We start from the raw sequence: 17,228 nt of genomic DNA, 5'->3' as shown, positions 1-17,228 counted from the left end.
TCAAAATTTTGACAACTGCGACTTTTATAATTATCATTGTTAATCACCTTGAATTGCCTATTAAATGATTTACCATCTCCTGCCATAATTAACATTCAAATGAATAGGCAAATCATTGTGATTGAAATCCATTTCAGGTTCACGTGCATAAATTTGATTATTTTTAAATTTATCAATTTGTGATTTAACCATAGTAATACCATCACTTAATAGGTTTAATTTATTCAAAAATTCAACAACAAAGTAGTCAAAATTTCTTCCCTTTCACAATATGTTAGATTACCCTAAAAATTAGCAATGCTTCTGAGTGACATGTCAACAAAACCAATAGCTTTGATACCCATTCAAGGCAAAATTATTTAGGGTTAGAGTTTTTTAATGAGACTTTTATGATGTAATACATGAAAATCATAAAACAAAACTTCCGGAAAAAAGATGAAATAAGCCAATAACTTCCTTTCTTCAAATACAAATAATAAATACAAGAATTAGAATCCACATGATATCACAATGATCAAATAAATCAAATAAAATCATAGAAATTTGACACAAGTAAAATTAACAAGCAGGTATAATTTAATCACAAGAAATTGAATTTTAAATGAGCCAAATTTGAACAAAATTTAAAGCACTAATAAGTTAATGATAATTCTTGTAAAGGAAATTAGGTCAACGATAGAAGTTATCAAAGTACGAAATACATGCCTCATGTTAGTACAAGATGACTTTCCTTGAAAATAGAAAATTGCACTTAAACCATAGTCGAAGTACTCACACATCTAATTTGCAAATAGAAATTTAAAATTTGAAGAGAAATTTTATTCAATAAAAATATCAAATTGCATGTTTTAAAAAATTTATGCATACACCTCATTGCTGGAAGGAGAGCGAGTGTGTGAGAGTGAGGATTATTGCTGGGGGGATTAATGTTATGCTAGAAGGGGAGAGTGATTGTGTGTGCGAGGCTCCTGCTTGAGGGGGCTAGCTATATTTTCATGTTGTGTTAGTCCAGTAAGAGTTTAGAGAGAGGGAAGGAGTGCAAGGAATCAGTAATTCAATTGTAAATGGTTTTTTGGTGATTTCTATCCTTATTTATCTCGTATATATTTATTTTCTTTTTCTATATTGCAATGAAGCCTATTTCGTTTAGTTTAGATTTCATGTCTGGCTAAAAACTTCTCTCTGGGCATCTAATAATTTAGAAACCATGTTTTGCTTTAGATTAGATTTGTAATTACATTAATTATTCAATGCCGTTTTTAAATCATCCATGCTTAATTTAGTTTATGAAGATGTCTTGCATAAACTTAAAATAAAGTATGATCAACAGTCTCGACAAATCAACAGTCTCGACAGAGGAGTAGAAGAACAATTAGGGGATTTAAAACTTAACTTTGTCATCCCGTGGTTAAAGTTATGGGATCTTGAGGAGATTAAAACTGTAGTTGAGAGAAATTTTAGCTAACATACTAATGAACTCGACTGAGACGAAGAGTAATTATAGTCTGATTCATAGCAATATTAAGAAAATTCTAACTATTAAAAGCATGAGTTTTTAAATATCATAGGCTCATCTTACTTTAAATATAGAATTTGCTTCTTGAATATGTTGCTGTTAATTTTCAATCGCACGCCCTTTTTTATCGATTGATAAGATAAATTGAGTGGTTCATATAGGTAGTACTAAAGTGACCTTATGGTAATTTTAATCTTTGTGGGAACGATGCTTTTCTCTTCACTTTATTACTTGACACGATATGTATACTTGTGTAAAACAGGATTTACACCATATTGTAGCAACCATGATTAAAAGAATATTAGTGTGCCTGTCATATAGTTAGCACAAAATCAGTCCAATATAATTCCAGACAACCATTAAGTTAAATTTTGACCTCATCCAAAATCCAAACCAATAAGAATTATATCAACTGCTAAGCAATTTCCACCATGAACATATATCACCAATTAAACAGAGAAATAGTAGCAAGCAAATCATGTTAAGAAATATCACATGAGCAGCAGCCGCTTTTAACACAAATATGAACAGAACTAGCGGCAAGATCCAATTAACAAAAAGACCAGCACAGGAATAGCAATCTACAGACAACAATCACAAATATCTAGATTGGGAGAACGTCGGACTAAAATCCTGCATCAAATATAAGTAGAAATTGTTCTATGCATAATATGGAAGAAAACTTTGATTAATGCATTTAATGATTGTTGGATAACTCAATCCTAGCAATCATAAGCCATTTTTTGCTTCCAAAATATCCAGCAAAATACATAATCAAGGAGCAAATGACTTGATAACTGAATGCCAATACCTCACTTGGATTACCCCACAAACGGCGTAAGTAAAAGTCTGATTCAGGCACAATTATTTCTGGCGGTAGCCTTTCTGCTCCTTTAGGATTCGTAGAAACATAAATCTACAAAGCAATAATATATTTTTTCAAAGACATCAGTCAGCAAAAGAAAATTTAAATGGTATGGTAAAAAAAGAGGTATTTCTCTTTGATAAAGAAAATGCTAACAAGATTGCATAGCTCTACAACAATAGATCCATAGCCCTTATACATCCTGAACCTGAAGGGAAAACCTCCATAGAAGAAACATGCACAGAAATGACTAGAGAAAGAACAAAATAGAAACAAAATATGCGGACTATTAATGCCAAATCATCCAAAAACTGTAAGAACATCTACAACAAATGTAGATAAACTGTCATCTAACGTATTTAGACAAATTTCCCATTCGGCAATTCTTCTACAGCATCAAGCCGCTAGTGATGCATAATATTTTCTATCCAAAAGCTAATAAAAGGAGCCACCAGAGTATTAAGCCTTTTAACAATGACATCAAATAGACAAAATAGAAGAGAATATAATACATATTCTCTCGCCCAATTAAAGAAAAGCCTCCAAGAAAATTTTAAAGAGAGACTAGAAAAGTTATTATCCAATAAACTATACAACCTAGTGGACAATAAGTGAAAACCCCATAATAATAATATTTTGATATATCATCAAAAAATTATTTTGATCGGGCAAGAATCTCGAGGCAAAATCAAGCCGGAAACTTCAAAAATTAAATTCAAGATCACCTGAACTCCGATTTCAGCAAACTTACAGTCAAACTGAGCGTCTCGGAAATACGAACTCAACGACACCAAATTCGACTCAATCCGAGCCCACATGAGTCCAAATCAAGCACTTGAAACGCTGTTGGAAAGTTCAAACCATAATTTGAGTTACCAAACGGTTTACAAATATGACGTTCTTATAGTCGAATCGAGCGGCTCGACGAGGCGAATCCAACGAGCCCAAGATCGCCAAATTCCAACATCATTAAGACCTTCAAATGTCTGACGAACGGTGCACGATCAAGGGATTCAATATCGGCCGTCCATCCGACTACTCCCTATTTACCCCCGATCTCTCACCTATTTACAAGTCATGCCACTCCAAAATATTTATAAATAGATCCCTTATTTCTCATGAGAGGGGACCCAAGCAAGAAGAAGAAGAGAAGAAGAAGGGAAGGATTGGAGTGAAGAATCTTCTCCACGACCACCGCCGAAATTCTGCCCGACGCCCGAGTGACGTCGGAATTATGCCCGACGCTCAAGTGATGCCGGAATTTTGCGAAGTTCTGCCTAACATTCGAGTGACGCCGAAAATCCGCCCAATCTCCAAGTGTCGCCGGAGCTCTGCCCGACGTTATAACTAATTTTCAGTCCATAAGTGATTCATTGTAATCTGATCGTCCTAAATTTTAAGAACGAGTTAGCCTCTTGTATTTCAAGCAAACACTAATAGAACTCTTTCAACTGGGCGTGGCCCCGTGATTTTTCCCCTTTCAGGGTTTTCCATGTAAAAATACTGGTGTTGTTATTTCATTTCCTGTTTGTGTGCTAGATATCCGTACAACGCTGAGCCGGAAATTTTCTAACTCTATCGCCGCGTATATTCTAGCCCGCAACAATATTAAAGGTCATCTTACATTTAATAAACAATAAACAATGATACCATTACAGTTTCTATACTTGATCGTAATTAAGAATGCTAATGACCACAAGATTTCTATTCCAATATTTTTAGTTCATGCATTCCCGTGTAATTCTTTTCATAATTCCCAATTCAAACTGTCAAAATAACTTCCTGAAGAAAATACAGATCATTCTAAAGCACTTGCAGGAGATATCACCTTGAAAAAAGTCTGCATTCAAAACTGATCAGCTAAGCTGTCATTAGAAAATGGAATGGCTGTATAGTTAGAATACTTTAATGTTTGTAGTTTTCATGAAAGCTCCCAATCTTCTAAGCATTAGCCCCAGGTTGCATCAGTTTCCATGAAATGGCTTCATTGTATCAACCACAAGCCTAAGAAACCAAGTGGCTGATGCTTAGCAGATTGACAGCTTTCATGAAAACAACCATCAGGAAAAAATACGAATGATAAGAAAAATATTTCATTGATACCAACCACTTATTAATCAATAGGCTTAAGCTTGATAAATGTCACAAAATAATACAAAAAATACAGAAAAATAAATCTTCCGATATAAAATTATTGTTACACAATAACTGCAGGCTGAAAAAAAAATTCTTTCAGTACGAGAAAAGAAATCAAGACAGTTTGGCACATGCAAAAAATATAAGCTCATGAGAAAATCATTTTGGTTGAAGAAACAAACCTTGGCGGTACTAGTTGAATTTAATAAAGAATTGTTGTTATGTGTAGATATCCAAGCATGGTTCAGTAAGGCTTGGGTTTTGATGCCTGAATTCTTGTCTTCATTGTAAGAAGCAATACTAGAAGGGAAGTGAAGCTGCCAAAATAACGGGAAAGAAACAATATGATTTGTATTACAGATTTGCAAATATCAAAAAAGAAGAAAAGCAGAGCCTTACCTTGGTTATGTTAACAGATGGAAATGAAATTCCAATCAAAAAGCCAATAAGGAATCCAACAAACGTGGTCATGATGAGCCTCATACCATCATTTGTTTTCCTTATTAATCCACTGCAAAAAATAGTTCTTCCAGTATTCTAATATATTTGAATTGAATTTAGGTCAAAGAAGTTAATGTTAATATTGCTTATAAACCTGCGTCCAAGAGTTCCAAGTTTTGCCATGAACTTTGAATTTTAAATTCAAAAAGGGAATAAGTTTATGCAACAAAGAGCAGCACCACATATTTCCGTAAGGTCATAATTTCTAATTCTTCAGCAAGCAGATATTGACCACCATGACAATTAATGTAACAAAAATCTGCAATAATTTAAATTAATTAAATGAAGTTAGATAATTGAAAAGGGCCACGGACAAAAAACAAAAGTAATCCAGAAACAGAAACCAATAGACTGAAAAAACAACTTTGTCAAGAAAAGGCATGCCATCTCCCTTGATACTACGTACACTCCTTTTCCCATTACCCATTTTCATTGAATAGGTCAACATGGCCCAAGCCTTTTCTTGCTTCTACCATGTTAGTATCATATACAAAATTGCTTCTACCATGTTAGTAAACAGATTAAAGTGTTGCATTTCCAAGCTCATCTCTGAGGAACAGGTGGCCTTTATTCCGAGTAGATCTATGTCCGATCACTGCCTTCTTGCTCTTGAAATTTTTAACAAATTCAGGATTTCTAAACATAGGAAGGGTCTCATGGCGGTCAAGCTTGACATGGCCCAAGCCTTTGATAGTATGAGCTGGGAGACATTGGAGCATGTTCTCCAATGGTTCGGTTTTCCAGAGAAATATTCATTCCTTATCTTGGAATATGTTACCAATGTTCGCTTCTCTATTCTCCTAAATGGCAAGGGCTCTAGATGGATTGAAGCCAAAAGTGGCTTCAGGCAAGGCTGTCCGATGTCGCCTTACCTTTTTATCTTGTGCTCCCAGCTCCTTTCCAGTGTTATCAATCAGCGAGGCCATCATTTGGGCATCCAAACTTCTTCTAGAGCTCCTAGAATTACTCATCTCTTATACGCATATGATGTCTTACTGTTTGGATCCGCTTCCTCCTTTAAGCTTCAAGTTATGATAAATTTAATAAGGGATTATTGCGGCTGGACTGGACAGAGCATCAATCAGGCCAAGTCCCAAATTTTTTTTGGGAAGTTTGTCAGACCAGTTATAAGACGGAAAATTGGTAACAAATTTGGTCTCAAAATTGTTAATGAACTCCAGTATCTGGGCACTAAAATTGTTCTTAGGAGATTGGTCAAGAACGACTTCCAATTCATTGTTGATCATGCTTTGGAGAAACTCAATGCTTGGCGTGCTAGATTCCTTTCTTTGGCAGGAAGGATGACTCTTGCCAAGACCTCTTTACTCTCATTGCCCACTTTTATATCTTCGCATTCCTTGATCCCCAAGAGAATTCTCTATGATTTGGACCACATATGTAGAGACTTTATCTGGCATCAGAATCAAGGGAACAATGGTCTTCATTACATTGCCTGGGAAGAGTTATGCATACCAAGAGCTCTCGGTGGGATGGGTATGTACTCTGCTGTTAAGAAAATTGGTCCCCTCCAAGCTAGAATTGCTTGGAGTTTTTATCAAAACCCATCCTCTCTTCTTTATAAATGTATATCCGCCAGATATGGCCCTGCCATTTGGAATGGTAAGTCCAAAAGTGGACAATCTGCTGCTCGAACTATTATTTTGGATGGAACATCTTTCCTAAAACCAATTGTCAAGTGGAAAATTGTGAATGGTGCAAGTATTAATGTTATGAATGACATTTGGTTACTTGAAAAATGTTTCAACAAATGGCCAATACTTGCGGATTGCATTGGACTTGAGAATATGATGCTTAAAAACTTCATCCTCGGTGATGGTAATTTGGATCTGCTGGAGCTCAACCGTTTTTTCAACATCAGCATGGTTAATCTTATTATACAGCATAGTGTTATCCATGATGGTGATGATGATCATATGGAACTTCTCTATCAACATTCCGGGAATCTATTTCATCCATGGCTTATGCTGAAATCATCAAATCCCTCAATTCTATTGATGAGTTTGGATATGTTACTTGGCTTCAAAAGTTACATCTCAAACCAAGAGTGGAGCTCTTTTGGTGGAGATTGGGTAGGTTTGCCATTCCTACCAATGAGTTTCTGAAATATAGACGTATTGGTAATTGCGACCTTTGTGCTAGAGGTTGTCCTGAAGTGGAAAGTTGTGCTCATGTTGCGGTCCATTGCAAATACCTCATTGACATTATTCGTATGTTGAGATCTTGGGGTTTCAACATCCCCCTTTTCAGCTCGTTAGCTGATTGCCTTCACCATTTAAGACATCTTTCCAAAATAAGTTTGGACATTGTCAAGATTTACTACACAGCTGTCTTCTTCTCCTGGAATTGCAGAAATGATGTTAAGCATGGCAACCCCATTCTACCCATTTCGGTGACTGCTACTAACGTCCTATTCACTGCCACTAATAAAAATCCAATGCTAGTTAACTGGGATGTCTCTCTCCTTAGGGAGTCCAATTCTTCATGGCACCCCCCACCACCGGATTGGATAAAAATTAATGTTGATGCATCTTTAGTGGACTCAAATTTGGCTAGCCTTGGAGGTGTTGTCTGTGACTCCATGGGAAGACTGCTCCTAGCCTTCAGTAAGCAGAAAATTCATTGGGATGTTAACCAACTTGAGTTGGATGCTGTTTTCTCCTTGAAAGAATTCATCAAAGATTGGATATTTGAAAGCAAAGGTTTAATAATCGAGGGAGATAACCACAATGCCATCAAATTTCTCCATGATTCCGTGAAGAAATCTAAGACCAACAACCAGATTTCCGAGAAGATTTCATTCCTTCATGACCTTAATAAGGTTATCTTCCATCACACATCTAGGAATTGTAACAAGGTTACTGACTTGTGTGCTACTCTTGCTCTGGACAATAGTTTTTGTTTTGATTCTTTTACTTCTTCTGATATTCCTTCTTCCTTGTCCGAATTGTTGAAGAAGGAATATGAGATTTGCACTTCTTGATTGGTTTGTAATAGTTTTTTTCTTTTGTTCTTAATACAATTTTGCACTTAAAAAAAAAAAAAAAAAGAGGATAAAAGAATTAACTTTGATCTGAGAGAAAATCAGTCAGCGTTCAACCATAGCATATAAATTCTTCCAATGTAAATAACAACTTTTAACCTTATTTATATTTATATAAACAAAAATACTGAATATTCTTGCCCAGAACTGCATCCATCACCTAGATTTTGTGGTTTATAAAGTTCTCTTCTTAAAAAACAAAGATGTGCATCATTTAACATTGTAGTAAATAAAATTAAGATAAGTAACTTACTAGAACTTTTATGTGCATTTGGATAGGATGTGGTACATATGACAGCAGCAAAACCACAAATCGGGACGATCAGTTTTTAAATATTAAACTACATTCACGCATGATCATGCTTTATATAGGGCTCCTTAACTTTCAGTACATGCATTTCTTTTGTAAGAGTGATGCACTGCAAAAAATTAAATTTAGGGTTTATTTCAAATATTTCATTTAAATTAGGATTTCCTGGTTTAATTTTAATTAAAATCATGTTTATTTATCTTTTTGGATAATATTTACTTTGAATTTGAATAATTTAGGCTTTATGTAGAATTAAATTTTAATTCATTTTCATTTGATCTATTTTTTGTAAAGTATCTTTCTATAAATAGAATATTCATGTCTTGTAAGGAAATTCAATTTAATAATGAGTTGAAAATTGGGTCATTTTCGTATCACTCTTCCTGCTCCACCTCCTTTAAGTTGCTCTACCCAAATACAAGTTCCCCTCCATCTGCTTCCCTTTGCTACTTCTATTGGTATCATAATTGAAAGATCCTTGTACATTGATTCATCATTTTGCATGCTATCAAGTATTTTCTCGTAATTCCTCTCTAGCATCTACCTAGGTCAGCCTTCTCCTGGCGCCTCCTTTCCTGTGTCAAAAACCTCAGCCTTCCTTGCCTGTTGGATACCCTCATTAAACCTAACTCAATTATTTTTCTCATTGTTGTTGGTTTGGAGGAGATATATGTTGGATCTTGCAATCTTTGCTTTCCAATTGTTCGACAATGTTGATCTATTAATTCAAGTGGCTTTAGTGGAATTTTGTTAACCAAATTTCTATTATCGTGTCATAAAATGTTTTCCATTTTACAGAATGAAGAAGAGGATATCAAAAGTACCAACAAGAATTGTTGATTTCTCTTAAATAAATTGTTAGATCAATTTAGCTGGTTGATTTTTCATGGGTCTTTGTTGAGTTCATATAAATTTGTAAATAAGTTGAAGCATGAACTATGACTACATTCTGTCATTGTTATTGTGAACACAAAAAGAGCTTTTGAATGGTTGATGGTTCTTTTGATTGATCTAATAATAAATGTTGTTTTCATTCCACGAAAAGTTTGAGTTATTCTCCATATCATCACTATCACTATGATATGCTATTTTGGATTTTCTCTTATATTACACTTGCTTCCGTCTCCTATTACCATTTCACTCTAGTGAATATGAATTTACATGACGCTTTGAATCATTAATTGCACTTTTGAAAGAGAAATCAAATAAGAATAAGTTCATTTCTTGGGGCTGAAAATGAGGGAGAGTTCAATGATCAAGGGAGCTAAAAAGGGTCCAACCCTCTGAGTTGTTTGGGTTAAGCAAAAATGATAAAAAATAGAGTGGTTGACTGATTGTAAGTCCACAAATTAAAAGGATGTTGGAAGAGATGCCCATCAAATTCTACTTACATCAAGAACTTAGTGCTTCCATTGTATAGTTTAGGTATCTCTCTAATTTAGTATTGTTCTTTACTACTGTAAAAATTATTTTGTTTAGTAAATAAAAAACATTACTGTTTCAATTGAAAATTTAATTTGTGCACATGCCATTGTTTTATTGATAATCTTTATTGTAATTGTTCTTATTTTAAATATATTACCATGAGTTTGCATGAAAAATGAGAAAGAGTATTCATTATCAGGATTTACAAAATCCTATTTGAATAGGATTTATCAAATCCGGATTTGATAAATCCTATTCAAATAGGATTTTGTAAATCCTGATAATGAATACTCTTTCTCATTTTTCATGCAAACTCATGGTAATATATTTAAAATAAGAACAATTACAATAAAGATTATCAATAAAACAATGGCATGTGCACAAATTAAATTTTCAATTGAAACAGTAATGTTTTTTATTTACTAAACAAAATAATTTTTACAGTAGTAAAGAACAATACTAAATTAGAGAGATACCTAAACTATACAATGGAAGCACTAAGTTCTTGATGTAAGTAGAATTTGATGGGCATCTCTTCCAACATCCTTTTAATTTGTGGACTTACAATCAGTCAACCACTCTATTTTTTATCATTTTTGCTTAACCCAAACAACTCAGAGGGTTGGACCCTTTTTAGCTCCCTTGATCATTGAACTCTCCCTCATTTTCAGCCCCAAGAAATGAACTTATTCTTATTTGATTTCTCTTTCAAAAGTGCAATTAATGATTCAAAGCGTCATGTAAATTCATATTCACTAGAGTGAAATGGTAATAGGAGACGGAAGCAAGTGTAATATAAGAGAAAATCCAAAATAGCATATCATAGTGATAGTGATGATATGGAGAATAACTCAAACTTTTCGTGGAATGAAAACAACATTTATTATTAGATCAATCAAAAGAACCATCAACCATTCAAAAGCTCTTTTTGTGTTCACAATAACAATGACAGAATGTAGTCATAGTTCATGCTTCAACTTATTTACAAATTTATATGACTGCAAAAAATCTCCATTAATCAATCATAGATCCTTGCAAATTGCTCAACTCATTTTTGTTGATCATCATCATCTACGACGAAAATTATCTACATTACCTCTGCTACAGGTAAAACGTCTAATCAATAGGCTCTCAACTCACCCCATCACAACGAGTTGACTGTGGAGCATGCATATCCTACAACTCAAGCTTACTCACCTCTTCCTAGCAAGCAATATGCGGATCCATCAGAAATATGCCAGTGATTACAATACACCTACCAATGATTCAAGTGCGCTAGCCAGCCACAACCCTCTCTATTCTAAACTTGCTAACAAATGCACCAAGATTTACTCGTTCATAAGCACTTCGCATAGCAGAACTCCTCTAAAGAAAGATAATCAAGATATAGGGAAACAATATCTCATCTAGATAGCCAGAATTTTACATGTATCTTAGGTAGTCAGTATTAAGAGTCAAGTAATTTTTTAATATTACTAATGTAGCCCTTTTATAGCTCTCAGACCCCTATAAATAAATGAAGTGAAATATTTTGAATCTTTTAGCACTTTTATTATAGATGCTCTCTCTCGCTCTCTCTCTCGCTCTCTCTCTCTCTCTCTCTCTCTCTCTCTCTCTCTCTCTCTCTCTCTCTCTCTCTCTCTCTCTCTCTCTCTCTCTCTCTCTCTCTCTCTCCATGTTTATACATGTTTTTAGGTTATACACACAGAGCTCTCCTACTAGTAAGGTTGGTTATCACCCAAACAATCCTACCAATTTTTTTGTAATAATTGATATGTCATAAAAGTATCATGATCGATGTATATTTGAATTGAAAACATTTAAAATTAATTTTGGGACCACGCAAACTCGATTTTAGCAAGCTTATTATTAAACTAAACATCTCAATGAGATGTACCCATGACATCAAAAGTAGTCCAATTTGAGTATGAATGAGCTTAAATAAGTCACTTGAAGTAAAATTAAAAATATTAGGACATTAATTTGGATGACTAAATGATCTCCAAATATTTGATTCTTATACTCGAATCGAGCATCTCAACAAGATCAATCCAATAAACCATAAATTACTAAATTAAGATATTATTAAGGTACTTAAATGATAAAGAAATATTATATGAATGAAGGAATTTGTATGGGTCATCCGATGGAATAATTCAAATTTTGGCTATATTTACGAGGCATGAAATTATTAAAAATCTACAAATAGATGCCACTCTCTATATAAAAATGGATTGAGAGCTTACAGAGTTTAAGAATCTCAATGCTTTGAGTACCACTGTTGGGCCAACATTTGACCACATTATCATACCACTGCCTAACTGTTGTTGTCCAACCATTGCTTGATCACGCTTGTTGGAAACACCACCTGATTACCACCATCAAACTCCTCCTAATTTCCATTATTATACCACTATCATTTAATTATAATTTTATGACCATCTTAGCTTAATTATGGTATTTTCCAAACACTATCACTTGATTAGGTCCCCCTACCATCATATCCAAATTGCGGTCTAATGGGAGCAGTGGAGTAACCTAAAAAATTATGAAAATGATTTTGGGTTCTATCAATCCCTAAACAATGTTTAGGCTTTCTTTAATATAAAAATTATAAAATCTCACTTAATATACGTAAGTATACATGCCAAATTAAATAATATAGTGATATAGTAGAGTATCGATTCCACGAGAAAGAATATTTACTTCCAAGTACTAATATTGTCTACTTTAACTACAATAATTATCCTACTCAATTGAAATAAGTTTGGGTGAAGATTCAATCATTTAATTAAAATAAAAAAAAATTAATTAAAATACTATTCAAATAAATAGTTTTTATTAATAAAATGTAAATAAAAATATTTTCTAATGATTCTTTTTTATATTGATATTATTAATATCACATACATCTCTGACCGCTTAGTCAAGCAGGAAGAAAAGAAAGACATATTAACTCTTCCAACCTCAATATCATTCTAAACTCATATAATCTATCATCATATAAAAATCTTAGAAGAGTCAGTAAAGCATGTGCTGTTAAAACTCCCTCATGATAATTCATCTCTATAAATTTGAATCATGACAAGCACTATGTCTATGCTTGCATCATAGCAATCCAACATACCTGGTTATGCCTGCTTTTCTATTCCAAGGATCCATATTACACCTGATATTAACTACACATATGACCAATATGTGTATTAAATGAAGAAATGGTATATTGAAAATATATGAAATTATTAATGAAGAGAATTCATTAGTACTCTATATTCCATTTACACAATCAATCCAAAACTACAGAATTTCATCAAACATAAAGAACAAGTGAAGAATATTCATTTTGATTAATTGCATAAAAGAAAGAAAGTATAGAATAAAATATATTTATCACTAGATGGGTTCAATGATTTCGTTTATACTACACCTTGAACTAACAAAATTGCTTCCATAAATATAAGTCAAACACTCTAATGGAATTAATCTAGTATATCTCTAAATTTCCTTAGTTGTCACTTCTAAGGAAAATTAAAGAAGCACTTTAAAGACTGAAATTAAACAAGTGACTACTACTAATATTATAAACATATTATTTATAAAAATATAGAAAATGAATTCTGGGTCCACGATGCTCGAGAAACTTATGTTGCAATGCCCATAAAATAAACTAACGCCGGAGCACTTAAGGGTTTCCTTCGCTATGGTGCTTACTAACATGGACCTGCTATTTAATGAATTGATGTGTCACTTTACTTACAAATTATGGCCTAAATAGTTACAACTATAGCATCACACCATTGCTGATAGTTGAGCACTATAATGTTCACATGGCACTCTCTTGACTTAGTGACGCTAGAATTTGGTACCACAGTGCTGGTAGATAGAGACTATGCTTTTTGGTACTGACTCCTCTGACGTTGTAGCACTAGGATAGTTGGGTGGGCTTTGCAGTGCTGACTCCTATGACATTGCAGCACTATTTTGCAGGAAACCAGTAAAAAATTTGATAATAATCTCAGTTAAATTAGTGAATTGGCAAACTGGCTGGTTTAAAATGAATCATTCAATTTGGGTTTTAGTATATCTGTTCCATCTAGGGGGGAACTAATGAGTGAATCTTAGTAATGAGAGATTTCATTAATTAAATTTTTGCCCTAAATGAAGCAAACACTAGTTCAATTATTCGTTCTTCCCTTCAACTTTGACTCTTTGAGTTTCCTCCTCCGGAATGCAAACTTACTCATAGCCATCTTTATCATTTCGAAGCCTTCTTTGGTATTTTTTGGCTTTCAAAGCCATCTTCACCATTTGATTAAAGGAATACTAACTTTGGAGATGTTTTTGAAGCCATCTTTGCTCGCTCTCTAGCCTGAGCATTTCCATTTAAGATCTATTTGAGGTCTTTTCTTTTCAAGATCAAGTAGGGAAACAAGGGCATTCATCATTCATTCCTCCTAGATTACCAAAATCTTACCAGATTGATGATTGGATGATTATTAAAATTAGATTTATCATGAAATTTATAATTAAAACTCTAATAAGACTCTCTTTCATTCAGTCCTCCCATACTCCTATTTCCCATCACATTATATGCTATTTTCTATCTAATTTAGCTATAAATAGTGAGAAATTTTACTGTTATTTCTAAAAGAGTGATCAAATAAGTAGTTGAAGTTTGAGTTTTTTTTAAACTACCGTAATCGATGATTGTAACTTGTAACTATAGATTTGCTAAAATATACTCCTACCAAAAAATTATTTTGGAGATAATCTTATTTTGGTTATATTATTTGTTAAATTTAAGTATTTTTTTCCTCTAGTAAATCTTAATATATGAAATAAATAGCCAAATATTTTATCATAATTTAATATGATTTAATAATTTTCATGCCAAACAATTATCAAGTTTACTCTCTTAGGATCAATTAAATATGGATTTATAGGATTTGTTGTAAACTACTTTAACAACCCCTAAATCTTGCTCGAAAATTTTTTGAGCTAGATGAATTTTTCTACTTAACTTTTCTTTTCATTATATTATAGGCTATATCTTGGATTTAATAAATCACAGGGAATAAGATTTAAGAGATTTACATCAATTTACTTTGTTAATTATTTTATGTTTTATTTTACACAATTGATGCTTAAATATGTATGTCATAAGTAGTTTGTTGATTGTAATTCTACTTGAGTATTATAAGTTATAATTGTTAACTTGTCAATCATTTCATTACTTTGATTTAGAATGGATCCACCAAAGGCTTTAGCTCATGGTATGCGTGAAAAGATAGACATAGCTTGGAGCATTATAGTGGGACTAAAGGATCGCAAGGAAAAAATAATTAAGTGTTTGCATTGTGGGATCACTAACAAAGGTGAAGGCATTAATAGGATAAAACAACACCTTATAGGAATCAAAGGAAACATTACCTTGTGCGAAAAAATCCCACGTGACATTTGACATCATTTGTAAGAGAATTTTAAAGAAATATCTAAAAAAAACAAACAAAAGAGGAATTAGAGCAGAATACACATATAATCGTTGATGACCCCATTAATAGCTTAAACAAGGCTGTCCCAGATAATCTATCACCTATAGTCATGGGTATGATGAAACTACCATGGTCTTTAATTTTTAGGGAGCTTCTTTTTGAATGATAGCACTACATGCTTTAGTTAAAGCTACAATTTAAAATTCTCACAACTTTCCTATTTTATTATGAATATCCTTCATGAATTTAACTTAAGTCAACATCTGCCTGAAGGCATCAGAGAAAGGTATGTTAATTGTTAACTTTTTAATCACTTTTAAGAATATAGAGAGTTATTTATACAAATTTTGTTTAATCAAACTCTTGGGAAACGGTGGTGGTGATCTCTCTATAACCTTCCTAATAGGTCTTTCTGTTTCTTTATTTATTTCGGGTTATTTAATAGGTGGTTAAACATCTAAAGGCTCTTCTATCATAATTTCCTGTTGAGTTTGATTTTATCCTTAAAAGGATCTCCCAAGTCTTTTTCTCTCTTAAGTTAAAGATTATGTCATTACTCTTCAAATTTCTTATCTTCAAAATTAGACTATTCATCATGGGATTTATTATTAATCAAACTAGTAAGTTATCCTAATTGATTTTTTATATTTCTAAGGCTGTAGCTTGACTCTACTTTTGGTTTCCCATTTGAATCACTAACTCCTCTAGAGGTGTCTTCCTATCTCGGAACTAATTGTTCTGATTAAATCCTAGGGGATAAGAAGGCTTAGGGTTTACTATAGGATATTTAGGATTATTTCAATTTCCTACAAAATTTTATTGACATGCCTTCCATTAATTATTTTCACTATTATTATTACTCGAGCTAAAGTTAGGATGATTCTCTAACCTTGAATAAATATTAGAAAATAATTATTTTATCTTTCAATCAAATTCACATTTTTAATCTCTTGAGTACTATTAAAAATGTGAATTTTTTTAATCTCTTGAGTACTAGGGGGAGTGAAGAGAGAGAAGCTCCACAAAAAGAGGAAGGATTTTGAAGAAGATTTCGGCTGCTTTCATTGAAGATGGATGGAGGTGGCCGGTCATCCTTGGATGACCGGAACACCAACTCCTATAGATCTACCGCGCGTCCAACTATGTTGGATTCAAAAGGTAGATTTCCATTCAATCGTAGTTTCCCTCGCAATTCTTGTTTTTGGAACTCTCCTCTGGTGATTAAAGAAGGAGGGTTGATTTCTAAGCAAAAGAATTTGCCGGATATTAGAAAAGGAAAATATGTCATTAATGTTTTGAAGAGTAAGTCAATTTCACCCATGAAGGTTTTTTTCCTTAAAGCAAATGATTTGGAGGCTTCTTCATCGGGTTGCAAAGATTTTAATCTGTTGAAGAATAATAAAGAGATTGATAATACCATCCTCGGTGAGGGTAATATCAAAAATCCAACATCTTCACCTGGATATAATAATTCTAATGTGTCGGTTAGAAAAACACATATTAAAATTAATTTGAAGAAAGTTCATCATGAAAATGAAAATGCAAATGTGGTCAAACTTGACTTGGAAAATGAAAAAGCTAATGTTCAAGTGTTGAGGAATTCATTGGTTGTGAAGATCCTTTATAAAAAATTACCTTTTTTCAAACTGTGCTATTGAATTAAGGAGGCAATGGGGTAAATATGGAGGATTTCATATAACCTCACTTGGATTAGATTGGTTTCTGTGCTCATTCCAGTCACAAGAAGCAATGGAAGAAGTTCTTAATGGAGGTCCTTGGTATGTGGGAGGATTCATCATTGGTTTAGACAGATGGTCACCCAACTTCTCTCCTAATTCTTTGGATGGGATCTCTTCTCCTATTTGGGTTCGTCTTCCTCAATTACCTTTACATTGCTGGGATGAAACCAATATTACTAGAAT

The 17,228-nt window shown here is 33.2% G+C and overlaps 2 protein-coding genes across 3 annotated transcripts in view; one reads left to right on the top strand and one right to left on the bottom strand.

Moving 5' to 3' along the window:
* LOC110092736 overlaps positions 1–5,280 on the bottom strand; it is a 50,075-nt gene extending 44,795 nt beyond the window's left edge. Inside the window, exons 1-4 of one of the 2 annotated variants that reach the window (XR_003701648.1) lie at positions 5,113–5,280; positions 4,917–5,028; positions 4,700–4,834; positions 2,328–2,432 (exon numbers count right to left, since the gene is read on the bottom strand). Coding sequence is in view for 1 of the 2 variants with exons in the window: in XM_020817406.2 (XP_020673065.1) it covers positions 2,328–2,432; positions 4,700–4,834; positions 4,917–5,028; positions 5,113–5,141 (381 nt within the window). In the remaining variant the exon portion in view is untranslated. The remainder of the gene's footprint in view (positions 1–2,327; positions 2,433–4,699; positions 4,835–4,916; positions 5,029–5,112) is intronic. The other variant, XM_020817406.2, reaches the window with a different exon arrangement.
* Positions 5,281–6,993: 1,713 nt separating this feature from the next.
* Positions 6,994–8,019, top strand: LOC110092690. The gene has a single exon (XM_020817340.1). The coding sequence runs from the start codon at positions 6,994–6,996 to the stop codon at positions 8,017–8,019; it is 1,026 nt and encodes a 341-aa protein (XP_020672999.1).
* Positions 8,020–17,228: the final 9,209 nt, after the last annotated feature.

The sequence above is a fragment of the Dendrobium catenatum genome, unplaced genomic scaffold, assembly GCF_001605985.2.
Source record: "Dendrobium catenatum unplaced genomic scaffold, ASM160598v2 fragScaff_scaffold_920, whole genome shotgun sequence".
Classification (NCBI taxonomy): Eukaryota; Viridiplantae; Streptophyta; class Magnoliopsida; order Asparagales; family Orchidaceae; genus Dendrobium; species Dendrobium catenatum.
The sequence above is the reverse complement of the archived record's forward strand: the minus strand, read 5'-3'. Positions and strand labels throughout refer to the sequence as shown.